This window comes from Lygodium microphyllum, chromosome 8 (genome assembly GCF_053477565.2).
Source record: "Lygodium microphyllum isolate KBCC chromosome 8, Lygodium_microphyllum_v1.1.10, whole genome shotgun sequence".
NCBI classification, from domain to species: domain Eukaryota; kingdom Viridiplantae; phylum Streptophyta; class Polypodiopsida; order Schizaeales; family Lygodiaceae; genus Lygodium; species Lygodium microphyllum.
Window position 1 is genome coordinate 102252179 of NC_141142.1, and position 27019 is coordinate 102279197.

The 27019-nt window shown below is 46.2% G+C and overlaps 1 protein-coding gene across 5 annotated transcripts in view; it reads right to left on the reverse strand.

Moving 5' to 3' along the window:
- LOC148032675 (uncharacterized) overlaps window positions 1-26658 on the reverse strand; it is a 41699-nt gene extending 15041 nt beyond the window's left edge. For 4 of the 5 annotated variants that reach the window (XR_015691655.1, XR_015691656.1, XR_015691657.1 and 1 more), the window contains exons 1-4: window positions 26426-26658; window positions 25121-26051; window positions 23915-25040; window positions 20494-23701 (exon numbers count right to left, since the gene is read on the reverse strand). Coding sequence is in view for 2 of the 5 variants with exons in the window: in XM_087683300.1 (XP_087539426.1) it covers window positions 20494-23701; window positions 23915-25040; window positions 25121-25970 (5184 nt within the window). In the remaining 3 variants the exon portion in view is untranslated. The remainder of the gene's footprint in view (window positions 1-20493; window positions 23702-23914; window positions 25041-25120; window positions 26052-26425) is intronic. The other variant, XM_087683302.1, reaches the window with a different exon arrangement.
- Window positions 26659-27019: the final 361 nt, after the last annotated feature.

A 27019-nucleotide genomic window follows, 5' to 3' on the forward strand; every position in this document is an offset into this window, starting at 1 on the left:
ATTAGATTAATTGTCAGTATTTAAAGACTGAAAAATAATATTTAATTATGGCTAATGCTGGAAAAACCATTTGGGAAGGCTGTCATTTATCCAAAATGCCCATACAAGATTGAAAAACGTCTTTAGAGGCTAGAGAGAGGCATTTTTAGTGTATTCAGCCTACAAGAGAGAGGGAGGAGATGCTGCTAGTCTGATTTGCAGCCATTGGAGGACCTTCTGAGGCAGCCAAGGGCAAGAGAAGACCAATCAACAGCAAGTGATAGCATCTACACGCTGTTGAGACAGGACAGCAGCAGTAAATGACTAATTTTCTTCAATTCTTTGCATCTACAAGTTGTTGTGGCAAGGCAGCAGCTGCATTTGACTGATTTTCTGTCATTATTTTTGACAAAACTCTGAATTTTCTCTCTCTACAACTTTCTCTCTCATCTCCCAATCATTTCACAATCTTGCTCCGAAGATCTCAACATTTGGACCCTTGGAGGCTGAGACATTGCAGATTTCTCTGCTGTAAACCCTAATTTGCAGCAAAAATTAGGGTTTAGCAACAGACTCAAGAAGCGTGCCAAAAATTGGAAGCTCCAATTCTTGGATTTTTCAGGGCTGAAGGTGAGTGAATTTTAGCTAAATTCAGGTGGAGGACTAGCCAGCCATTGAATCTGGGGCATTTCCATCGTCTATGAAGTGGGTGAAGGCCAATTAAGTGCCCGAATCAAGGGGCAAATAGATTGTAATACCGAAAGGGGCACCAATTTTGGGGCCAATCGAGTGTGCATTGTCCAAGATCAGTAGGTAAATTTGTATTTTCAGATTTGCATTAATTGCTTTCTGTTGTAATTAAGTTGTAATTAGGGATTTACCACCCATCCACGGAAGGAATACTTGTTACAAGGAGAGTCCATCCACATCTATAAATAGACACGTTGCCCACCATTCAGTTAATCCTTGTGTGCAAATTTCTTACTCTTAAACTTCAGCCCTCAGCCTATTGGCAAATATGTAAGTTCGTGGTTGAGTCTATATTTAGGCATTTTTATTTGGCCATTATGATGTGGTTATTGGCATTTTTCAGCCAATCATCCAACATTAAACCTGTCATATTCTTGGCATTTCTTTTGGCCTATTTATTCACACTCCTATCATTCATTCATGTCATTTAGAGATCCTTTGTAAAGAGAGGAGCCAATGCCAATGCCTTCACAGACAATGACTCACATTGGTTCTAAACTATCTCATGTCTTGGTATATGGATTCCATTTCCCGAGCATTCATCTGAGTTCTCTTCTTTTGCAATGTTCTTCTTTTCTCTCTATCTTGTCTTCAACAATCTATTTCAATATATGTATACATTTCCATTGTTGCATCAGACATAGCCTTCCTCCAGTGGTTGTCAAACCTCTACCATTGCTGCCACGTCGTTTTCATCAGCCTTGGCACCTGGCAACCGCTCTTCTGCTGCCGCCTTGCAGCTTGGCGCTCTCCCTACTACCACTTTGGAGCTTACAGCCATTGCCAACACCTTCCGCTACCTGCCAGCTTGCATTTGCACTCCTACTACACAACGACATGCTTTCCATAGTCAACCAACTGCCCCCTACAGCTACGTTTGGTAGTTTCAACCATCGCCAACATCCTCAAGAACCTCCACTAATGTCGCCACACATCCTACTGCATCTGGTGATTTGTGTTTTGGTCTTCTACACTCTCCAACATCTCTGACTCGTGGTTATAGCACTAGGGATCCATTTCTAATGGACATCACACTCCAACACTCTACTACTCTGCGCTTGAGCATTTTGTATACTCTTACATTCACTTACTACATTGATTCATTCACTTCAAAGTTCTCCTCTTTGTTTGTGTTTGTGTTTTTGCGTTTTGAGTTTTGAGTTTTGAATTTTGCATTCACAGTTCAAGTTTTGCACGTCACTGTCTCTGTCTTTGTGTTTCTGTCGTGATTGTATACTCTGTGTTTCCTCAATGCAGACCCTCACATTCTTCTCATGGTATCACAAACTGTGCTCTTGTAAAGTGTATCCTACAGACATTGTGGACGCTAGGTTTTGTGCGAGACGCACGAACAACTCATAATCGAATCGCAATATCTCAGGCACCTTCTTCTCGGGACCCCATAATGTCTTATAAAGCTTATCCGTCATTGGAGGCCTTCAGGAGGCATAATGGACTTGGCAAGGAAGATGACACCCCACCTTCACCTTCTTTGTTTTCTCATATTCCAGATTTCAATCTCATAACAAAGGAGTTTGAAGAGTACTTGTGTATCACATATAGTCAAGCTTACACCCCTCCTACCAACTTTCCTACACCTTTCGAACAGTTGGTGAGGCTTGTCAGACATAATAACCTTCGGCCGGGCAAGTAGCCCAAGATGGCCATTAATTAGTGTATCTCGGACAAGGGCAAGAAGTGCCAAGGTCCAAAGCTCGGGGGATACCCTCAGATTTCTTGTTAAATTGGGTAGGACTTGTATATTTGGGAACACCGGTCGGGTGCACCATGAAAACAGGCCCTAGAGACCCGATTAGAAGGTGGGAAGAGGGTATATTTGGTTGGGAGGTAAGTAGAACACACAAGAAATTTTCTTCTCTCTCTCAAATTTGGTATTTGGTATTAGAGCTCGCGGGTTTCCAAAAAAAAAAAAGAGATTTGGGGGTTTTTTTGTCACGACCACACAAGTGAGATCGTGCTGCAGTCGCGAGAGCGCACAGGAGTGGGCAACGTAAAGGCATCTCTGCAACACACCACACAAGACAACGCAACGTGAAAAGCCTCTTTCTCTGCAGGTGGCGGCACCCACCACAAGGTCCAGTGGCAGCCGAGTGAGCCAATCACGTGAGCCCGTGATGGCCAATAGCACCACCAAGGCCAAGGCACACTCCATCACACAAGAGAGCTCTCTCTCTCTTTTACTTGAGAGAATGACCATCTCCCTTTCACCTTTTATCCTTGGTAAGTTCCTTGTGGCACTCTGCATGTGGGATAGAATCCCCTTTTTACCAAGCTTGTGAGCCCTCCATCCCCTTGTAAATAAAAAAAAGGGTGTTTTCTCCTCTTTCTGAGCACATTTTCTGAGATCTATAACTTCTTGGTACAACATCCAAATTGCAAACCGATTTCACAACCTTCGAGAATGATTTGAAGACAAGCTTCTGAAGTATTATCATCGCCAATTGAGCTTGGGAGCACTTTTGAAATTTCGTGCCAAAGTGACCTCTTGAGGCGGGCAAAAATTGGGATTTTTTTGGGCTCCAACGGACTCCAATTCAAGTGCTGTCAATTCCTGTGGTTTTCTTGCATCGATAAGTATCAAATTTCAGCATATTTGACCTCTGGTTTTGACTGGCGAGGACATTTCAAATTGCTTTCGTGGTGCCACATACGTACCATCTCTACCTTTTGGGGCTTAAAATTCACTACTTTGAGTGCGTCTATGTATGCTTGAGAGTGTGGATTATATGCATTTGGATGTTTGTGCATGGCTTCAAAGAGGATTTGGTGACTTATTTAGCTTTGCACTTTTTTTTGAAATGTACAAAGAGACTTGCTTTTGACATGTATGCTTCTTGTCCGGAAACATAGCAGTTTTCTAAAAGTATTGTATTTACATTTACCTTGCTTTTGTTGGTTTGAATTATCAATCCAAAAAAAAAAAAACAATCAATCAATCAATCATGTCAAGCACTGAAGATATGCCTTTGAACGACATTGATGTAGAGGAAGAACCTCTTATGCATGATGAGGAGTTGCCCTCTTCTTCTAGTGATGTGCATAATCGTCTTTCTTGTTTGGAAGGCACTATGTAAGTTTTACTTGAACAAATGCAAATTTTAACTCGAAATGCTTTGGATAAAGGCAAGAGACCTTTAGATGAGAGTTTACCTGATGCATGTATGCCTGACACACAAGTTGTACATGACTCCTCCGTAGTTGTTCCTCTGTTGCCAGAAGCTAAGTGGCAGCTTAAAGACCTTAAGTCGCCTAAGTTCGATGGCACGGCGGCACGAAGGAATGCAAATGCGGTGGAACGGTGGCTCTCTAAATGGAAGCAGTGTTTTAAGTTATGCCATATTCATGAGGATGCTTTAAAGATACAGCAAGCTACATATAATCTCATGGATGCCACTCACCATTGGTGGTGGAAAATTGAGCAGGATCATGCAAAGCCATCTACTTGGATTCCATTTAAGACATTGTTTTATAATAATTTTGTCCCTCCAGACCAGCGGACAAGGGCTCTAGATGCGTGGTTCTTCATAGCTCAAAAGAGCTACTCTGTCCAGAAATATGCGGACAAGTATAGAGAGATTCTGATAAAGGTCCCTAAACATGTTCCTGGCTTTCTGCAAGTACATAAATTTGTCATGGGCTTAAAAGAAACCTTAAGGCCACTTGTCAGGAAGGAGAGATGTAAAATCTTGAATGAGGCAGTGGAGCTTGCATTGGTCCTTGAAGATAGGAAGGCCCAAAGATTTCCTTGGACTAGAGGTGCACGCCCTGTCTTTACTCCTGCAGTTGCATCTACCGCTCCTCGTGCGAAGGACACTAGAGAGGTGCATATGATCTAGACAGTGTTAGATACCGAGAGGAAGGTATCTGCTATGGCTGAGAGAGCCTACAATAAATCCATGATCACTCCACAACAAAGGGAGAAAGCAATGAGAGAAGGACTCTATTATGGATGCCTGGGGCAGTATAAAAAAGGCAAGAGTCAATGCTCAAATGGTGCTTAATCCAATGCAGGATGTGGATAAGGCGAGAGATGACCTAGATGAGTCACCTCCACATGACTGGTTATCATGAACAGATCCTAGCCGTCATAGTAACAAAGAAAGTACCAACTGTGCCAGATGTAATGTTATCGCCTAAGGCACAAAAGGGGTACCAATTGTTGTGCTAAGAAATGCACTTAGCCACAAACAGAGCCAAAACATGCTTATTTTAGGCTTATTTTAGCCAAAACCCTAAAACAGGGAGCGGATCGAGAAAGTTAAGTGGGAGAGGATCTAGAACCCTAATTTTCTATAAATTGGCAGCCAGCCCTCCACTCTTTTACAATCTCGTTTTTGCAGGTTTCAGGTGTTACCAACTTGCTGCCCACACCCCGGTCACAGAGGACATCTCAGCCCTTGCTGTCCATCACTGTTCCCTACAGTCTAGCATCTGTTTCCAGCCCTCCACACGCTGATTGCTGTTGTTTCTGCCTAGCGACTAACTGCTGTTCATCTGCACTGTTGTCGTACAGCCTGCCACGCCAGCAAATTGCTGCGTTTGCAGGCTCCAGCTGCCGCCCTGACAGTTTTCTCTCTCCTGCTGCAATCGCTGCAGTCTTTCTCTCACCTACAAGCTGTCCTGCCTGCGTTTTCAGTCTCTCTCTCTCCTGCAGGCTCCATTTTTAGTTTTTCTCTCTCCTGCAGGGTGTCCTGCCTGCATTTTCAGTCTTTCTCTCTACAGGCTGTCCTGCCTGCGTTTTCAGTATTTCTCTCTCCTGCAGGCTCCGTTTTAAGCCTTTCTCTCTCCTCACTGCTATCTGCATCAGATCCAGCTTCTCATTGCTGCGTTTGCTGGTGTTCAATATCCGGAGGCTGCCTTGCTGCGATTCGGGATCCATTCGGAGTATGACACACTCTCCAACTCATTATCCCTGCCCTATTCCTAAAGATACAAGAGTTCGAGGTTCAGTATTCATTCACTGCATAGTGTGTTTGCTGCATGAGCATCATATTATTAGTAATCATATCATTTCATTTATTCATTGTGTTCATTGTCTCTGAGTTACTCTAACCCTAACCCTAACTGTGTTCTTTTTATCAGCCTGTGCTTTGTCGTACGGTTTCTGTTTATGTTTTTGTGTTAGGGTATTTTTCTTTACACCAGTTGTCAGAGTGCAACGATGCGGAAGCGTAGGACAAAGACTGAGAGAGAGTGAACACAAAGAGGAGAGAGAGAGAGAGAGAAAAGGAAACAGTGTAAACGCAGAAAATCTGCAGTGTAGTATGTTGTATAAGAGTCCAGAAATATACACGGGGGTAGGAGAAATATCTGTGTGTGTCTCCGACTTGATGACCTTGATCTCCGTCAACTCGAGCACAATCTGTCTCAGCCAACAGATCTCAAGACCAGAATCTGAATGAATGAATAGGAGTGTGCACCACGGGCTGGCTATTTATAGCCAAGATAAGAGCAATCACCAGCAACAGGTCGGCTGCATTTCAAAAAGTGCAAAATCTGTCCGACTGCCCATAAAAAGTGGCGCATGTGCCTGCTCTGCCACATGGCACCTGTACGTTGCGTACAGGTGCCTACGCAAACAGTAAACTGTCTTACTGTTGACGTGTCCTCTGCTGTACGATTGTCCAAGAAATGATTGTCTAACACCCCCTCTCATATCCTGGACGGGTCAAAAGACTGAGGGATATGGAATGTTGCCGAAGAAGAGCCTGGAGAAGTGCCTTTGTAAACAAATCTACAAGATTATCCTCTGTCTTGCAGTACTCCGCATCAATGGTCCCATCCAGAAGTTTCTCCCGAATGAAATAATACTAGATCTCAATGTGCTTCGTCCGCACATGGAATACAGGATTCCACACCAAGGCAATGCAACTCTCATTGTCACACTACAGAAGAGGAGGACGCATCCAAGCTCCTCCAACAATCTCCAAAGCCACACAACCTCACATGTGGTGGAGGACACAGCCCAATACTCCGCCTCAATAGAAGAAAGGGCTACCGTGGGTTCCTTCTTGCTACTCTAAGAGATAACACCTATACCCAAGGTAAAACAATAGCCTGCAGTAGACCACCGGTGGTCTGCATTGCCAGCCCAATCTGAGTCACTCCAACCTGCAAGAACAAGAGTGGAAGCATCTATACATGTTGGATAAGAAATCCCGATATCAGAGGTCCCCCTCAAATACCGAAGAATCCTTAGGACAGCCTGCCAATGCACCTGTTTGGGTTCACTCATGAACCCCGCCAAAAGACCCACGGCAAAACAAAGGTCAACACGAGTGTTGAGAAGCCAAATCAAGGACCCAATGAACTGACGATAGTGGGAAGCATCCGTCATCAGAGAATCTGAGTGTGAAGTGGCCTTCCAGTTCGGATCCATAGAAGTAGTAATGGTCCAACAAGTCTCCATCTCAAAAGTCACCAAGAGCTCTTGAATGTACCTCTGTTGAGAGATGAAAATCCCCCTCTAAGACTGATAAATCTCGTGACCCAAGAAGAAATGAAGAAGCCCCAAATCCGTCATCTAGAACTTTGATGTAAAGCTATCTTGGTCTCTCGAACCTTCTGTGCATGATCCCCTATCAGAATCAAATCATCAACATACAACACAAACAACACACGACCAACCTCGAAAGTGTGCACATAAAGTTGTGGATCGGCCTTGGAGCACCCATATCCCAACTTCGATTGAAGAAACTAGTTTATCTTCTCGTTCCATGCACACAGAGCCTGCTTGAGGCTATACAAGGCCTTCTTCAACCTGTAAACTTTCCCATCCGAGAATCCAAAGCCAGGAGGCTGCTCAACATAGATCTCCTCCTGCAAGTCACCGTTGAGAAAGGCCGACTTCACATCCAACTGATAGACAGGCTAGTTCCTATGGCCAGCCAAGGCAAGTACAACTCGAATAGTCACCATACAAGCAGTGGGGGCAAAAGTATCCATGGAAGTCAATGCCAGGTCACTGAGCAAAACCTTTAGCAACAAGGCGAGCCTTGTGCTTGTCCAAAGAACCGTTGCTAAGGTACTTGGTCTTGAAGACCCACTTAACACCAATCACCTTCTTGTGAGAGGGACGAGGCACAAGAGACCAAGTGTCATTCCTCTCAATAGCCTCCAACTCAGCTTCCATAGCCTTCCGCCAATGATCAAACTACAAAGCCTCCTTCACTAAAGTGGGCTCGTGATCCTGCATAACACGGATCATCAAACAATAGTTAGAGCAAACAAGCTCCATAGAATGTGCAAGGTTCCTCCATGACCTCCGCGGTCCATCCTACGGTGCCCACTCCTCAAGGACCTCCTCGATCCTTGAATCTCAGAGTGTCACGGGCCCAACAAGGAGAAGGACGAACCTCTCCCCATCGCTCTCCATCTATTGAAGACTCGGGTACATCCACCGGCGGAAGCTCCTCGAGGGTGGCCGGGAGAAGGGAAGATTCTGAATTAGAAGAAGAATCTCCATCAAGAAGCTCTAGCTCCAAAGAAATTGTCTCAGGAGCCCAACTCTCCCCTGGATCTCCAAGGACGGGATGCTCCTCACCCCCCTCTGTGGCTGGAACTTCCGCGAACCACACATCTCGGCTCGTATAGACATCCCGCTTGACGGGATCAAATAGACAATAACCTTGGGACTAGGAGCTGTAGCCAACAAAAACCTGTCGTCAGGAAGCTGCCTCAAACTTGTCATGCTGTGTCTTCAAGATATGCACATAGGCGTCACACCCAAAGATCCTGAAATAAGAGACATCACGCTTCGTCCCAAAGTAAGCCTCAAAATGTATCATCCGGGCAACGGCCGAAGTGGGAGATCGATTAAGGATGTGATTTGCGGTAGCTATTGCCTCAGTCCACAGAAACTGAGGTGTCTGTCGGTGCTCCATCATGGTGCGCGCCATCTTGATCACACTTCGGTTCTTCTGCTCCAAAATGCCATTCTCTTAGGGAGTGTTGGTGTTAGCAAACTCCTAGGTGAATGCCCCTATCTGCACAAAAACGAGCAAACTCATTAGACATAAATTCACCTCCCTCATCTAAACGCAAGGTCTTCAGTCACCGGCCAGATCGGTTCTCCTCAAAAAGAAGCCAATCCTTGAAGTTAGAAAAAGCCTCCGACTTCAAAGTCAAGAAATAGGCCCATGTCATCCTACTGTAGTCATCTACGATCAACATGAAGTACAAGCTCCCCTTCACGGACTCGATCATCATCGGCGGGCCATAAAGATCCGTAGATACAAGCTCCATGGGTGAACTACATGGGAATTAGAAGCTCTGATTCAACGACACTTCCCATGGCTAATCATTGAGGACAATGATTTTTTAAAAGGGGGAGAGAATGTTAGACATAATAACCTTCGGCCGGGCAAGTAGCCCAAGACGGCCATTAATTAGTGTATCCCAAACAAGAACAAGAAGTGCCAAGGTCCAAAGCTCAGGGGATGCCCTCAGATTTCCTGCTAAATTGGACAGGACTTGTCTATTTGGGAACACCGGTTAGGTGCACCATGAAAACAGGCCTTAGAGACCCGATTAGAAGGTGGAAAGAGGGTATATTTGGTTAGGAGGTGAGTGAGACACACAAGAAATTTTATTCTCTCTCTCATAAGGCTAGCCACCTCTTTGATCGAAGAGGACATACAATATCTAGGACAACTAGCAACCCATCTTCTTCATCTTAACCAAACCCAGTGTCAGGTGCATACAACCCCTTTGAGTTGTATGAATCAAAACCCTCTCTTGTTTCTCCTTTTGGTATGCAAGATCCACATGATTTTCTATATGTAAACTCATAGTTCCCTTCGTACGTGCTACAGACTGGTTCGTACGGTATGAATTCGTACGTGATTTTGCGCATGTTTCGGTCACGTCGCCTGCGCCACCCGGATCCCACATTTTTTGCACCCTCGCGTTTACTCTGCGTGCCGGCGTGGCACTTTTTGGGGGCTGGGAAGCCTTGGATACCTCACCCCACCTCCTTTTCCAATCATGCACTCCCCCCCCCCCCCCAACCCTCTTTGGATTCCTTCTAGCTGGCAGCCCTCTCTTTGACCGTTGATCCCTCTTTGATTGTTTGAACTTTGACCTTTCTCTCATCTACAAAAGGTGCTCCTCACCAATTCAGCAAGCACTTGTGACTTACCATTCTCATCTTCCTCTCTTGGATCTCGTCGCTCGATTCTTGAATGGACGTGTTGTCAGAGTGCAGCGGTGCGGAAGTGTAGGACTGAGAGAGAGAGAACGCAAAGAGAGAAGAGAGAGAAAGACAGTGGACGATGAAGATCTGCTGTATAAAGAATACTGAATACAAAGATATGCAAATATATACACGGGCGCAGTGCGCTGGACTGCGTGTTTCCACTTCGACGATGCAACCTGCTGTTCACCTCGAAGTCCGCTGCAGTCTGCACTGTCTGCTGTCTGAAATCTGCGAACAGAGACGGAATCTGCGCGTGTCACCGGCCGGTCTGTAATCTGCGAGCAGAGAAGTGTACCAGACTGCTGAAAGTGCCAGGTATAAATAGCCGAGAAATGGGGCAAAAGAGGGCGCCAGAAATAGCCAGGCGGTTGCATTAAATGCAGCCGACTGGCTGCTGCAGGTCGGACTGCCACGTGGCAGTTCAACTGTGCAGTCCGACTGCACCAGGCCACCTGCTGCCCTGATCTGATCTGATCTCTAACACCCCCTCTCAGAGCCTGGGCAGGGCAGAAGCCTGAGGGATCTGGAATGTCTCCGAAGTAGAGCCTGAGGAAGCGCCTTCGTAAACAAATCCGCAAGATTGTCCTCCGTCTTGCAGTACTCCACAGTGATGGTCTCATCCAGAAGCTTTTCTCGGATGAAGTGGTACTGGATCTCTATGTGCTTCGTCCGGGCATGAAAAACAGGGTTCCTTGCCAAGGCAATGCAACTCTCATTGTCACATCGCAGCAATGTAGGACGAGTCTGGGGACACCCAAGCTCCTCCAATAATCTCCGAAGCCACACAACCTCGCATGTGGTAGAAGACGCGGCCCGATACTCCGCCTCAGTAGACGAAAGGGCTACCATGGGCTGCTTCTTGCTACTCCATGAAATAACACCTGCACCCAAAGTAAAACAGTAACCTGTAGTAGACCGCCTATGGTCCACATCACCGGCCCAATCCGAGTCGCTCCAACCTGCAAGTACAAGATCTGACCCATCTGTCCCTGTGGGGTAATGAATCCCTAAATCAGACGTCCCCCTCAAATACCGAAGTATCCTCTGAGCAGCCTACCAATGCACCGTCTTAGGTTCACTCATGAACCCTGCCAAGAGCCCAACAGCAAAACATAGATCAACCCTGGTGTTGAGAAGCCAAATCAAGGACCCAATCAACTGTCGATAGCGGGACGCATCCGCCAAAGGAGAAGCTGAATGGGAAGTGGCCTTCCAATTCAGATCCATAGGAGTAGATAGGGCCCGACAATCCTCCATCTCAAAAGACACCAAGAGCTCCTGTACATATCTCTGTTGAGAGATAAAGATCCCCCTCTGAGACTGATAAATCTCATGGCCCAAAAAGAAATGGAGTAGACCCAAGTCCGTCATCTCGAATGTCTGATGTAAAGCTGACTTCATCTCTTGGACCTGTTGTGCATCATCACCTGTGACAATCAAATCATCAACATATAAGACAAACAACACACAACCATCCTCGGAAGTGTGAACATACAGCTGCGGATCGGCCTTGGACCGCCGATATCCCAACTGAGATTGAGGGAACGAATCAATCTTCTCGTTCCACGCACGCGGAGCCTGCTTGAGGCCATACAAGGCCTTCTTCAACCTGTAGACTTTCCCATCTGAATAACCAAAGCCAGGAGGCTGCTCAACATAGATCTCCTCCTTCAAATCACCATTGAGAAAGGCCGACTTCACATCCAACTGATAAACAGGCCATCTCCTATGGCCAGCCAAAGCAAGAACAGCTCTAATGGTCGCCATACGAGCTGTGGGGGCAAAAGTGTCATGACAGTCAATACCTGGGCGCTGTGCAAAACCTTTAGCAACAAGGCGGGCCTTGTGCTTATCCAAAGTACCATCGCTGAGGTATTTGGTCTTGAAGACCCACTTGACTCCAATCACCTTCTTCTTCGGGGAGCGGGGCACGAGTGACCAAGTGCCATTCCTCTCAATAGCCTCCAACTCAGCTTCCATAGCTTTCTTCCATGGTGCGGACTGTAAAGCCTCCTTCACGGAGGTGGGCTCTCGATCCTGCATAACACGGGTCATCAAACAATAGTTGAAGCAAACAAGCTCCGTAGAATGTGCCTGGTGCCTCCGTGACCGCCGCGGACCATCCTGCGATCCCCACTCCTCAGGAACCCCCTCGATCCCTGAATCACGGAGTGTGTCATGGGCCCAACGAGGAGGCCAAACCTCCCCCCGTCGTTCTCCATCAGCAGAAGACTCTGGAATATCCACTGGTGGTAACTCCTCAGAGGTATCTGGTGAAACAGTAGACTCTATGTCAGAAACAGAATCATAATCAAAAGGCACGGGCTCCAGTGGAATTGTAGAAGGAGCCCAACTCTCCCCTGGATCTCCAAGAATGGGATGCTCCTCACCTGTTGAAGTAGTCGGAACCTCCACAAACCGCACATCACGGCTAGTGTACACATCCCGCTTGACGGAATCATACAGTCGGTAGCCTTGGGACTGGGAATTGTAGCCAACAAATACCTGTTTTCGGGAAGCTGCTTCAAATTTATCACGGTGAGCCTTGGGAATGTGAACATAGGCATCATACCCAAAGACCCGAAAGTAAGAAACATCTGGCTTCGTCCCAAAATAAGCCTCAAATGAAGTCATCCCTTCCACGGCCGAAGTAGGGGATCGATTAAGGATGTGAACTGCAGTAGCCACAGCCTCGGCCCACAGAACCTGAGGGGTCTGTCGGTACTCCTTCATGGTGCGCGCCATCTCGATCACACTGCGGTTCTTCCGTTCAAGAATATCATTTTCTTGAGGAGTGTTGGTATTGGCAAACTCTTGGTGAATTCCTCTATCTGCACAAAATCGAGCAAACTCATTAGAAACAAATTCACCTCCCTTGTCGGAGCGCAAGGTCTTCAACTTCCGACCCGATCAGTTCTCCTCAAAGAGAAGCCAATCCTTGAAGTGCGAGAAAGCTTCCGACTTTAATGCCAAAAAATAGGCCCATGTCATCCTGCTGAAGTCATCCACGATCAGCATGAAGTACGAGCTCTCACGCAAGGACTCATTCCTCATAGGGCCACATAGATCCGTAGATACTAGCTCCATCGGTGAAGTAGACCGCCGCGAAGCTGTGTGGGGAATGGCATCCCTATGTTGCTTTCCCCGTATGCAGGAGACACATGGCTGCTGGCTCACCACTATATCCGGCAACCCTCGAACAAGCTGTCCACGTGACGCCCTCCGAAGATAGTCATAGTTCAGGTGACCAAACCGAGCATGCCATAATTCTGACTGTGACTGAGAGGTAAGAAGAAGAGTAGAGAGGGCGGTGGAAGACTTCAGTTTGTAAATGCCGTTCTCCTCATATCCGGATGAGAGAACCTTCCTCGATCCACGATCAAGGACTCGCACCGTAGTACTGTTAAACTCCACCAAAAGGCCAAGGGAGCAAATCTTATGAACTGAAAGGAGATGGTACCCTAATCCTGGTACATGCAAAACCTCTGAGGTATGGGTACCACCTCGTCCATCGGGAATAAGTTGCATCTTACCCCGACCTGCAATAGAAACTGAAGAGCTATCTCCAATGAGAATATGCCCACGCGAGGATTGCAGCTGGGCAACACCATCTGATGAAGGAGTCATGTGCCGTGAGGCACCACTATCAACAATCCACTCTCGAGCTTGAGGAGCCGTCATCGCAGCATCAGAAGCATTCGATGAAGCGTCCTCAATGACAGCTAGATGAAGAAATGCAGCTGATGAGGGTGCAGCCACCGCTCCAGAATCCTTGGTATCCTTCTTCTTGGTGTCCTTCGTGTCTTTGTCAGGGCAATCCTTCTTCCAATGGCCAGTCTTTCCACAAATATGGCATGTGGAATCTTTGTCCTTGTCCTTCTTGGACTTGTTATCCCCCTTCTTCTTCTTTTGGTCCTTCCCCTTCTTCTGAGAGGCTTGACCTGTCAACGCCTTCGACTTGGAAGCATTCTGTCCCTTTAACTGTTCCTCTTGGTCCAAGACCATAGGAACCAACTCTTCCCACCGAAGAGTAGACTCTCGCCCCGAGGCTATAAGGACAGAGTAAAATGTGCCGAATCGTGGCGGCAACTGGGACAATAGTGTGATCGCCATGTCTTCGGAGGAAATCGGCTTCCCCGCATTCTGAACCTGTATCTGAAGCTGCCTTAGCTTGTTAATGTGCTCCCGCAACGAAGAAGACTTATTTACGGACAAGGTCCGCATATGTACCTCCAAAGAAACCCGCTTCATTAGGGTCATCCGATTGTACATCTGATCAAGCTCCAGCCATATCTCCCGAGCCACCGTCAAGTGCTTGATGTGAGCGATCACGGCTGTAGTGCATGATAGAAAGAGAAAGGATCGAATCCTAGCATTCAGTTTGTCCCAATGAGACTGGGCCTTGGCCAACTCCGCACGAGCATCGGAAGAGAGTTTGGACTCATCTCGTACGGAGGGCCGGTCAATCTCCTCCTGTACCAACTCCGCCAAATCATAGGACTCAAGGATGGCCAACATCATGACGCGCCAAATGCGGTAGTTGTCGCCGTCGAGCTTCTGATCTGTAGGAAGAGCCGGTAAGACAGGCACCTTCCGGTCCATAATCGCCTGGAACTCCAAGTCAATCTCTGTAGACATATTCACCTGCAATGCCTTCACAAACGCAAAAGCAGCCCCCTCTGACTAGGAAAACTCAGCTTGCTAAGGCTCTTCCGCGTCCTGATCCTTCTTCACCCACCGGAGGCGATAAAAAAGCAAGACCTGCACTTGTAGGCTGAAAACTCAAACTTCCTCCGCATCAAACAGCAGTAAACAGCAGCAAATCCACCACCTGTACTCCTTTCTTGTGCGCCCACACTCGTTTCAGCCTTGTTCCAAGGCGCAACCCTCCTGTCTGCCCTTAAACGCAAAAAACGCAAATTTGTGTCACAATGGAAACTCCTCTTCAGGTTTGATTCTGCGCTCAGTCAGCCCTCAAACACTGCTCTGATACCATGTCAAAGTGCAGCGGTGCGGAAGCGTAGGACTGAGAGAGAGAGAACGCAAAGAGAAGAGAGAGAAAGAGACAGTGGACGATGAAGATCTGCTGTATAAAGAATGCCGAATACAAAGATATGCAGATATATATACGGGCGCAGTGCGCTAGACTGCGTGTCTCCACCTCGACGATGCAACCTGCTGTTCACCTCGAAGTCCGCTGCAGTCTGCACTATCTGCTATCTGAAATCTGCGAACAGAGACGGAATCTGCGCGTATCACCGGTCTGTAATTTGCGAGCAGAGAAGTGTACCAAACTGCTGAAAGTGCCAGGTATAAATAGCCGAGAAATGGGGCAAAAGAGGGCGCCAGAAATAGCCAGGCGGCTGCATTAAATGCAGCCGACTGGCTGCTGTAGGTCGGATTGCCACGTGGCAGTCCGACTGTGCAATCCGACTACACCAGGCCACCTGCTGCCCTGATCTGATCTTATCTCTAACACGTGTGATTTGTCATTCTCAAATCTCGCCTCCCATCTCCTCTTTCCCGCACCCTATCAAAGCATTTGCCATTCTCAAATCTCATCTCCCATCCCCTCTATCCCGCACCCTATCAAAGCATTTGCCATTCTCATCTCCCATCCCCTCTCTCTCACTCTTGCTCTTTCAACTTTACCCCAACCCTTGGGCCTCTCAAGTCTCCCTCTCAACTTTCAAGAGTTGAGACTCAAGCATCTCTCTCTCTCTCTCTCTCTCTCTCTCTCTCTCTCTAGCCTCTTTATCCGTCATCAGCACCATGACTCGTGAGAAGCACGAGGCCTTCAATTTGCATGCGATCCATGTGGAGAGGGACACAAAGAAGTCCAACTCCACCATTGGACATGCAAGTATTGCGGGAAGTGCTATACAAGTGGTGCAACTCGGCTTCTCCAACATCTTTCCAAGACGGGGGGGCAAGTTGCTCCATGCAAGGAGATCCCTCAAAACATTGTGGAGGATATTCTCGCCAAGATGAGAGGGGGATCCACAAGAGTAGGAGGAAGTAGCTTATCGGCACCAACTCCTATGCCTACTAACGAGGAAGCATCCAATGTGGGCGTATCTTCAACCGATGCAGGAGAGGCCTCTACCATTGGTGGTGGGGGCTCCACATCTGCATCCGGCTCCGGTAAAGGACAAAGAGTGGAGCCTCATGCGATGCCGGAAAGACAATCGTCTCTCTCTCTCAAGCTCCCGGACATGTGAGTGGATCAGTTGATTTTCTTAGAGAAAGGCAACGACTTGCGGACATTGAAATTGCACACACGGTGATTGAGTGCAATCTTGCATTCAATGTTCTAAAGCAAGAGCAATGGAAGAAGATGGTAAAAGCCATTGCCAATGTGGGTCCATGTGAAGGATGGACCGGTGTCACGACGGATAAAGTGATCATAAGAAACGGGGCATCATCAACATACTCATCTCATGTCTACTCGGCACTTACTTTTTGCGGGCTCTAGATACCACCAAGAGGGGGAGAAAAACAATGAGCGCATTCATCTACCGCCACATTCAAAAAGCTATCATTGAGGTATACATTGCAATTTGCGTTTTAAATTTGTTTCACTTTCTCTCATTATGATAATATCATGATTCATAATTAAAATTTGATTTATACATAACTTGTAATTTGTAAATCATGGTTGTAGGTGGGTCCCTCAAATGCAGTGCAAGTTGTTACCGACAATGCATCGAATTGTCGGCACATGGGCTGTTTGCTTGAGGCTGAGTTTCCTACGATTGTGGGGACTCCATGTGCAAGTCATTGTTTGGACTTGCTCACGGAGGACATTGGGAAGCAAAAGTAGGTGAAGAGGGTGGTCCACAAAGCTACATCAATTGTCACATTCTTCACGGTAAAGGTAAAGGTGCTTGTGATGTATCGTGAGCATAGCACACTGGAGTTAAAGAAGTCTTCTCCAACTCGCTTTGCTTACATGTGGTTATTGCTAAAGCACCTTTATGAGGTGCAGTCTGCCTTGCGCCAGACAGTGGTGTCCACTCTATGGAATGAGTGAGATGAGCATAAGACAGAGGAGGCCAAAGCCATGCAATGCTTGTGCCTTAATGAGCAGTTTTGGAAAAAAGTCTGTGCCGTTGTCATTGTCGTGACTCCCTTTTATAGGGTGTTACATATAAGTGATTGAGAGGGATCCACCGAGGGCCTTCTCATTCACTTCTTTAGAGCGGCATTGGCAGAGGCACGTGCTTGTACAGTGATCACAGAGACACAGCGTGCACATGTTTTAGAGATAGCAGAGAGGAGGTGGGTGTGGATGCATAAGCCAATCCATGGTTTTGCCACATTGGTACATCCGGCCTACTAGTCACTGGCGGTCATGGATGATAGGAAGTTGCGTTCAGACCCGCTTCCTTATTTAACTCGTGCGGTCCCTTTGGATGACCACAATGCAATGCTAGAGGAGCTAGGATGCTATGCAAATCAGAGAAGGCATGTGGCTTTTGCTTCTCCCACTTGTTGGAGAAGAGAGTCACTTGTGAAGCCTTTATTTTGGTGGCAAAACTTTGGATACGCACTAGAGACCCTTCAGCCCTTAGCCATGAGGGTCCTTGCCCAGGATTGCTCTTTGGGTGCATGTGAGAGAAACTGGAGTGCCTATTCTCTCATTCACACAAAGATTCGTAATCGGCTTAGCACACAACAGTTAGAATGGCTAGTCTATTGCCGCACTAACTTACGCATGATGAGGCCTATGATGAGCATGGATAGTCCAAAGCAAGTAAAGTTTAAACACTTAACCATAACATTTAAAATTTGTTGTTTTAACTTTTAAACTTTGAACTTTGAAGTTTAAACTTTATTCTTTACAATTTAAACTTTAGCATTTACAATGATCAATCTTATATGCATCACTGCATTGTGTAGGTGAATGTTGATACATTTAAGTTGACGGGCAACACTCTTCCGAGTATACATAAGAAGGTGGACGAGGAGGAGGAGATGATTTTTGCAGAGCTCTATAGAGAGCTTATAGCAGCAGATACTCGTGACACTCGCAGATAGCGTGCTTGTGGGTGAGGAGTTCGAGTAGGTGGTAGCAAGGGCATGGTCATTCGACGCCCTCCATCATTGAGGAGGGATGGTTCGAGCCCATATCGCAGAAGAGGTCCTAAAAGAGGCAACCGCCGAACAAACTTCTTTAGAGAGATAGCAAAGAAGGGCAGAATATGCACAAGCATCATCATTATCCTATGTGACCACAACTTCTTCATAGTTGTCCTCGTCAAAATCAGTTGAAAGAGGAGTGGGACGGTCAGGATGCTCAAAAACTCTAGAAACAACGTACCATAACCACTTCTGCACAAACCATGCTTTCATAACAGCACTCCATATTAGGTAATCAAGGCCGTGTAATTTGTCACCAGTAGAACAATAGGGAGGAAGCCATCTAGACAAAATATGAAGAGAAAATAAAGGTAACAAAGACAAGGATAGAGAAAGCACAGCCAAAGCACAACACAAACTACACTGACTGGAGTTTACACGCAGTGTAGAGATAGCTGATCACAAAATAACTGCTGCAAAAGAACAAAATCTGATCAAACACAGTCAGAATGTGAAGACTACAACCAACAAAACCTGAAACTATATTCGCCCAGCCTATGGAAGTCAAAATGCAGACAAAACAGGCAATAAATGCAGCAGTACCACAATAAAACAATGCAAAAATTGAAAATGCAGACTGCTGGAGACAAAACGCAGGCAGTAGACGCAATAAATGCAGTAAACACACACTGCATAGTCTGGAAACAGGGAGATTCACAGCAGCAGCCAGGTGTCACCAAGCTGGAAGGAGGCGGCAACAAGTAGGGGAAATCAGTGATCAGCAATAGAAGACCTGTAATCAGCAGAAAATAACAGCAGGAGTGTGAATACTGAAATATAATACTATGTCAGAAGTGGATGCAGCAATGGAAGCATGAAAGAATGCTGAAATTGACTGCTGAACACAAGACGATAGAGAGAAAAGAGAAAACACAAGAACACTGCAAAGGAGAACTTAGAGATGTGCTCGGGAAATGGAATCCATATACCAAACACGAGACAATCACGTACAACAGTGAGTCACTGGCTGCGTGGACACTCGCACCGGCTCCCTCACTCCACAGAGCATGCACTAGATCTGCTAGTGATGAGTGAATGAATGTGGAGGAGCCTGAATAAATAGGCCAAAAGAATGCCATAAATGGCATTACGTCAGCCAGCATAAAATGCCAAAATAATCACTAATTTGACCACTAAAAAATGCCTAAATAACTCAGGATTGCCTGGCAAATCCCAAACTCGCACATGGGCTGATCAGACTGCTAACATGAACACACAGTTATTATTAACTAAGGGTCAAAGGTTACACCTTAGCCTATACGTACTGCTAGCATGAACAAACAGTTAGCATTATACTGCTAACACGAACACACAATTAGCATTAACTAAGGGTCAAAGGTTACACCTTAGCCTATATATTGAGAATGTACTTGCGAGAGCTCTCTCTCTCTCTCTCTCTCTCTCTCTCTCACCCGCCATGGAGTTTCATCCACCTTAGCTGCTGATCTCCACTCGAGCTCCACCAACCCAAAATATCCTACCCAAAACCCTTAGGTTTATTATCCAACATGAATTTACTTGAATTTTCTTTGTGGGGCTCTACAAGAGCTAAATGAACTGACCATAGATTTTTTTCATCTGATTCTTCATAGCTCAACATACAGCACCAAAAGACCACCTGACACTATATACCTTAACTACAATCATCAATAAGATCCTCCTCAGAGTCCTGATCATAACTAGTGCAGACATTATTAATGAAACATCTACAATGAGCTGTCACATCCTATCTACTAGGATCACCAAGGATGCCTGAGTCTCACGTTGAAACACAAAAAATATGAGCATCCTGATGCTAAAGAGGCAAACACTTTGCCATGATTTGAACCTTTGCAAAATGAACTGCACTGTAATGGCTTTAGTTCAATCTGATTGCAAATATTAACCTACTGACAGCCCTACATATAGCCTGTTCATGAACATGCTCTCTGCTGAAAATCTCTAAATCAAGCTCATCATCCAAAAAGATGTAGAATTATCATTAACTGCTAGAATACACAAGCCACAGGCTGCATACTGCATCAATCTAGCCTCCATTGACTCTGTTTTGATTTTACTAGAAGGGCCATACTCAAGAATATCCAGATTTGTTAGTTGGCTCATCAGTCCATGAACTCCACACAGTTGAGATTATCCAAGATCCATAAACCCTCCAAAAGTCTTAATAGGTTTACAGGCTGTCTTCTTGAATTCATTGAGCCCTGGCATATCTTTGTTTTGAAAATAACAATTGCTATACTTCCAAGACTTACATATCCTTTGTTAAAATTGCAAAAATCACACTTCACTGAGACACTCTATTAAATACTCACCGATCAGCCTATTTGTGCACTAGAGACAGCAACCACAAACATGAAAAATACTGAAACCAACGTGCATCCACATAGATGAAAGGAAGCACTAACCTGTACCAACTTAGAGATTTTGGAGCGAGATACTGCCATGAACTGATCAACCTTTTCTTGTGACTTAGGTATGTGATGACTTGGCAAATTCCCAGTAACCTTTTCCACTGCTTTCTTAGCAATTGTCTTAAATGCCTCTTTGCTCATGTGTCCTTCTCTCCAAGTCGGCTTAAGCAATTCTTTGACATGCTCAGCAACTGCAGCCCTTAGTAATTTCAACCCTCGAATGCTCTTCTTATCCTTGGATTGTGCCTGGTCCTGCCCACTTTCCGCCAACTCTGCTGGACCTGGACTCCAATTAGCAGGAGGACTAACATTTTCAACCACGCCAACATCAGCAGTCGCCTCATTTAAATTAGCAGTTTCACCCTCTACTGTATCCATTCTGTTACTCAGTGCATTTGCCTTCTCCCCTGCTGGAGCTTGACTTATGTTTTCCAAGTTAGATGTCCTGGCATTCGTCTCTCTACCATCCTCAGCTGATGTCAAAGGTCCATAGGTTGATGGTTTGGTGGCAGCAGCTGCATTAGGGTCTAGACTGTCAGACAATGGATCGTACTGATCACCAGTTGGCAGACCAGCAACACCAGGAACCTTTATCAGGTTTGAAAGAGGAGGTATCGTTGTGAGGGAATATGAATAATTTGAAGGCTCCCCTGTTCTTGCTGGTATTGCTGATGAAGGTGGACCTGACGAATGAAGAGACCATGGATTCTGACCAGATGGTACAGATGGTGCAGACGGTACAAGAGAAGTTCTGGGATATGCACTTGGTGTGCTACTGTCCATCACACTAGGATGCACAGCATCATTGCTAAGTGAATGCTGAAAAGGAGGCCGTTCGGGTGGTAAGGAAGATTTGGCACCAAATACACCTTGCACAGGAGCCTGAATGTTTCCCACATTACCTGGAAGCGCATGTTGTTGTGGAGCAGGCAGCTGCCCAGGAAAGCTTACAGGCTGACTTGAAGGAAACCCCAATTGAGAGGGTACCAAAGACTGCTGAGACATCATTGTACTCTGAGGAAAACCTGGCTGAGCAAAGCGAGTGCCATAGTTGAGCTGATTAGGTGGGCCATGTGCTTGAGGGGACATGTCATGCATAGAAGGCCCAGGGAAAAATGTTGGTCTATTCTGGATGGAACCAGGCGGAAAGGATTGGGGAGGCCCTGCATGGCTGTTGATTGCACCTGAGGGTTGACCAAAAATCTGATGCCCAAAAGGTTGTCGTTGTTGTACATTGAAGTTCCCACCAGCAGGAAGATTTTGGTTTGCATTTATAGTGTTCATAGGTGGTCTGAAAGAGCTCGATTGATTATAAGGTGGTAGATTCCCTGGTGGTAAGGAATGGGGTAAAGAGGTAGTTTGCTGGTGGCCAAAAGTTGCATGTGGCTGACTAGAACCGATATGTGGTTGACCAAAAGGTCCTGAAGGGGCTGAGTTAGCCATGGGGTTGGTTGGCTCCATAGTGTTGTTTGCTGGGATAGGTGGTCCCATTATGTTTGACTGAGGGAAGGATAGTTGAGGAGCTAAAAGTGGTGGTCCGCTGATAGATGGCCTCGAAGGGAAAACCTGAGTTTTCTGGCCCTGTGGTAAAGGTCGCTCCAAATCAGGGTTTGCTTCAAATTTCTTAGCAACTGCCCCAACTTCCAATTGCTGCAGAGAGCTCAATCCTACAGTCGCTTGTGATATATCAGTCATCTCTGGTTCAGTGTGTTTTGGTTTCTCAAACTCATGCACGAGCTCCTCTCTCTGTTCAATAGAAACTTTGGTAGCAACCTGTTGCCTCTCAACCATCAGAACTCCAGGAGATAATTTGGGTCCTGCAGCAGCACTTACCTCTACACTTGGTAAATCCACACTTTCCACTTCAGATAGTGATTCTGATTTTGTGGCAATGCTTCTCTCTGCAACAATTTTTGTATCCTCATCAACAGGAAGAACAGATTTTGGACCCATGATGTTTGATTTGTCAGTATCCTCTGGTTCTGATGAGATTTCTATCTTTCCAGCCAAAGCTTCTCCTGCAATCACTTCCTGCTTCTCATCCGTATACTTTTGCATATGCACATCAGCATTCTCACCTATCTCAGATTTCTCACTAAGAATAACTACCTGAGCAGAATAGGAATTATCTGCACCAATTTCACCCCCTGTGCTTGCTTTCTCTTTGCCCATCAAAACAGAAGGTTCCACCAACACATCCATTTCCCCTCTTCTGTCTATAGTCCTCACCTTTTCCAATTCTGTATCAAAATCGGGTTTCTGAGGCACCAAGTTTTCTCCATAATCCCTGACCATCTGTGAATCATCAATTATATCTACCTTGTTGGCCATACCCTTGGATTCTGACCATTTAAATTGGTCTACTAAGTCTGATCTCTTAGATTCCTTTATTTCTCCATTAATGTCTGGCTTATCATTGCCCTCAGCAATATTATACGTGTCCAGCATCTTAAAATCTTCTCTGTCAGCAATTACCTGAACAACATCTCTTACTTCTGCTGCCATATGCCCATGCCTTGTCAAATCTGCGGAAGCTTCCACATCTGCCTCCTTTTCCTGGAGCGTGTCAGAGTGTCTGTATGATTCTGATTCTTCATTTCTGACACTAACTGCAACCGATCTTTCGGTCTGAGCATCTTTCTCCCAAAAACCCCTCTCCTGTCCCATGGCTACCCTCTCATGCCTTTCAGGCTGCACCTCTCGCATCCAGACATTCTGTTCATGGGTCATAGCTTCTTGATTCGGCCTTTCAGCCTGTATTCCTCTCATCCAACCACCCCGTTCTTGTGCCACAACTTCCCTGAAGGGTCTTTCACCTTGAAGCTCTCTCATAGCACCCCGATCTTGCACAGGACCAGCTTCCCTATCTGATCTTTCAGTCTGCCCCTCTCTCACCCAAATGTCTCGCTCTTGTGCACCAACTTCCCTATCTCTGTCAATCTGTCCCTCTCTCATCCAAACACTCCGCTCTTGCACCATAACTTCGTCATCAGGATGAAAAAATCTGCATGCACTGCCTCTGAAACATCTTCCTCGTGCATAATGAATGCAAAGAATAGGCCCACTCCCTCTTCCTCCTCTCCTTCCTCTCCCAAAATATTCTCGATCGTTCCTCCAATCCCTGTCACCTCTGACAAAGCCTCCCCGCCTTAAGTCCCTGGGTGGTGTTCTGCTAAAGCTTCTTCGCCACCGTGGCGATCGGCTGTTTGAGCAACAAATCAAAGGCTGTTTGTAAGCAATCAGACCTCAAAATGACCCATGTCTAAAGGGAAAATACACAAATTATGCCACTAAAAGTTCACAGGCACAAGCATAAGTGCAAATACGTGCAACTGGTGCAAATGGTCATGACTTCACATGTCAAGCTACATTCAGAACTGAAACCATCCCTCAGTTTGTGAACTGTACAGCTCACCTGCGGGACCTGCTCCATCGGCCCCTTCTCCGTGTTTGTCTTCTCCACCTTGAATCATCAGGTGACCGGCTCCGACTTCTGCTGTCAATGCTTCTGCTCCTGCTCCTACTTCTGCTCCTGCTGCTTATGCTTCTGCTTCTGCTTCTGCTGCGGGTCCTCCTCTGTTTCCAAGGGCGATGCTCTCTGTCTGAATCACTTTCTGATCCCCCTTTTCTAACCAATCTCCCAAACTCATCGACAATCACAGCTTCCTCACTCCCACCTTGATCTGGACCAGCTCCAGGACTGTCATCAGATCTATCTGCTTCCTTTACCATAATACCAGCATCATTGAAACTGCTGGTGAGATTTGGGCTAGCTGATGCTTCCCTCCTTTGTATACCACCATCATGGAAAAATTCCTTAGGACTTGTCTTCCCATGATCGTGGCTTTCCAGGGTGGCCTGAAATGGCTGTGCAGGAGGCAGAGTTCCCCAGCGAGAGACTCTACCAATCCGGTTCTCCTGAGCTATAGCTGTCAAATGATTCAAAGGACGGTCAGGGGACACCAGCTCATCCTCACATTGGTGTATAATCTTGTCTCTGGGTATATAATTGACCTGATTTGAAACAACAGCCCCCTTCTTGAACTCCACGTGGGGGTCGGACCTGAATCTACCAGACCTTTGTGGCCCATCCTCATCATTGTATGGATTCTTTTGAATGTAAATGTCAGCAGTAACATAGGCTTTATCAACTCTGGAGTCAGAGTGACCGACAATGTGTGAGCTGTGGTTTGGCTTGCTTGTATTTGAGGTGTAAAATTTTTCATCTCCTACAGGATCAAATTCAATTAGTTCTCGGGCAGGACCTTTTTCCCGATTTTGTTGTGAAAGTCCACTTCCCCATGGACTGCCAACTTCTAAACCTCTATCAAAGGACCTGCTAGAAACCAACAAAGTTTCCTGCTTTTGATGCAGTAGCACCTGCTCTTGATGGTCAACCACCTGCTCTTTTGAAGACTTGTCTGGTTGTTCAGAAAGCCCGATCCTCTTAGAGTGCCGGTCCCCTTCAGTTGAAATGATATTTCCATCTTCCTGCTGTCCAACAGGCTCCCTAACTTGAGGTGGAGATGCAAAGTCATCTGCTGCACACAAAATTAGAAGTATGTTGTGCCACATTCTCATACTGTAAGACTCAAAGACTTGTAGAAAGTAGAACGCATACCTTCCATGTCCATATCAGACATTGCTGGTGAGCCTGGCACAGCAGGCATATCTTCTGCTTTTGCAAGTTTTCCGTTTGGATCATGAAACTGTCCGAAGGATTTGAGCTGTTCCAACTGCTTGCCTGACCTTCCCTCAGCTTCAAGCTGTAGCTGCAATGCAAAGATTTGCTTTCTCCACTTGTAATAGTTATGGGCAACAACAGCTTCAGGGCTCCCATCATCGTCAAACAGAAATGCAAACTTAGGATCCCCTGCCTGTCTTGCTCGTGTGATGCTCTCAAAGCGAGGACCATTTTTCACAACATATGGAACCAGTACCTCGATATGCTTCAGTATTTCTGGGTCGTTCGGCTTTGCAGGTTCTGGAGGAAACAACGGTGTTGCTAGCACCTCCTCACTTGGTGGAGGAGGCGGAGATGAAGGTGGTGGAGAGGGCGGTGGAGGGGGAGGGTTGTCTGATGGTGGGCTAGGTGGTAAGGGAGGCACAAAATGTGCAGCCTGACCTGCCTGTTGGGGCAGATGCAAAACAGACAAAGATGCTGAAACAAGGGCTGGGCGAGGTAACAGGTTGCCACCAGGAACTCGAAGGGCAGAAGTATTGGCTGGCAGAGGAGCGGAAGGAGGAGTGGATGTGGGAGCGGGGAAGGAGAACTGAGGCATGCCATAAGGTCTCACAGATAAAGGAGGCATTTGTGGGGGCATTTGTGGAGGTGGCATCGGTGGGGGCAATGGTGAAGGCAGTGGTGAAGGCATGGGTGCACCATATGGGCCCATATTCATCATACCAGGTGGAACAGGAGCAGCTGGTACAGGCCGAAACTGAGAATTATCTACCCCTGGCCTGTACATTTTTGTACGCTTCTGGTTCAAAGCAATGAGGTGGTGGCACTAGAAAAACATGATCCTCAACGACTTCCTTTGCTCCACCAACTGCACAAAATTGTCATGCAAATCACTGTATATAGCCAAATATTTTACACGCTCAAACAAATGAAGCAACACAAGGTGCCCAATTCACTTGATAACACAGACCAAAAGTGAAGAAAACCACAATACCACGGCTGTCGGACAACAATCTCTCAAACCTAAAATGAGCTCAAGGAAAGGCCCAATCCTTGCTCCAGAAGGAGCAGACCTAGATTTCAGCCCCTGAGTATAAACCCTAATACTACAGCTAAGAACAAGGACAGCAAATAAACGAGAATGTCTGAATAAGATATTTATCTTTGATCACGGGTTAACTGAAGAATCCGCGATAGTGAACGGAAACCTCAAATTATCGACATGGGAGCAAAAAGGCCTACCTTGCAGCAGCAGAGAGCCGCTAGCGGCATGCGAGCCTTCTTTCCCGTTCTCTGGTTCCTATTCTTCCTTCTTCTTCTTCTTCTTCTTCTTAAATCTTTTGGGTTTGTGGTTTTCCTGTCTCGATGTCACGAAAACGAACAAGAAGGCTGTGTATTCTTCAATTTAGAGAGAGAGAGAGAGAGAGAGACCCCGACTCCAGGAAGATGTTTTCTTTCAGCTTTCACAAAATCTGTTGACGAATTTTGGCTTTTTAAATTTCCCCGTTAAGTCACTCTCTCTCGCTTTTCAAGGGAGGATCTAGGTATGTATGGTATTTTGCGTCGTAAATCAAGTAATAATACTTGAAGCTTGCTTGGGGAAACACCCCCAAATCCCTTGTCCAATCCAACCATTCCAGTCGTTTCCATTAAGTGGAGAGATACAATTGTTAGGAGGAAACCCAATCATTATAGGGCACTCATCAATGAGAGCTTAAACATTAATTTACCAAGATTTTAGGAGGAAACCCAATCATTATAAGGTGCTCATCAAGGGATCATAAACATTAATTTACCGAGATGAAATTTGTGGAAGTTAAAAACTTGTGGAAGTTA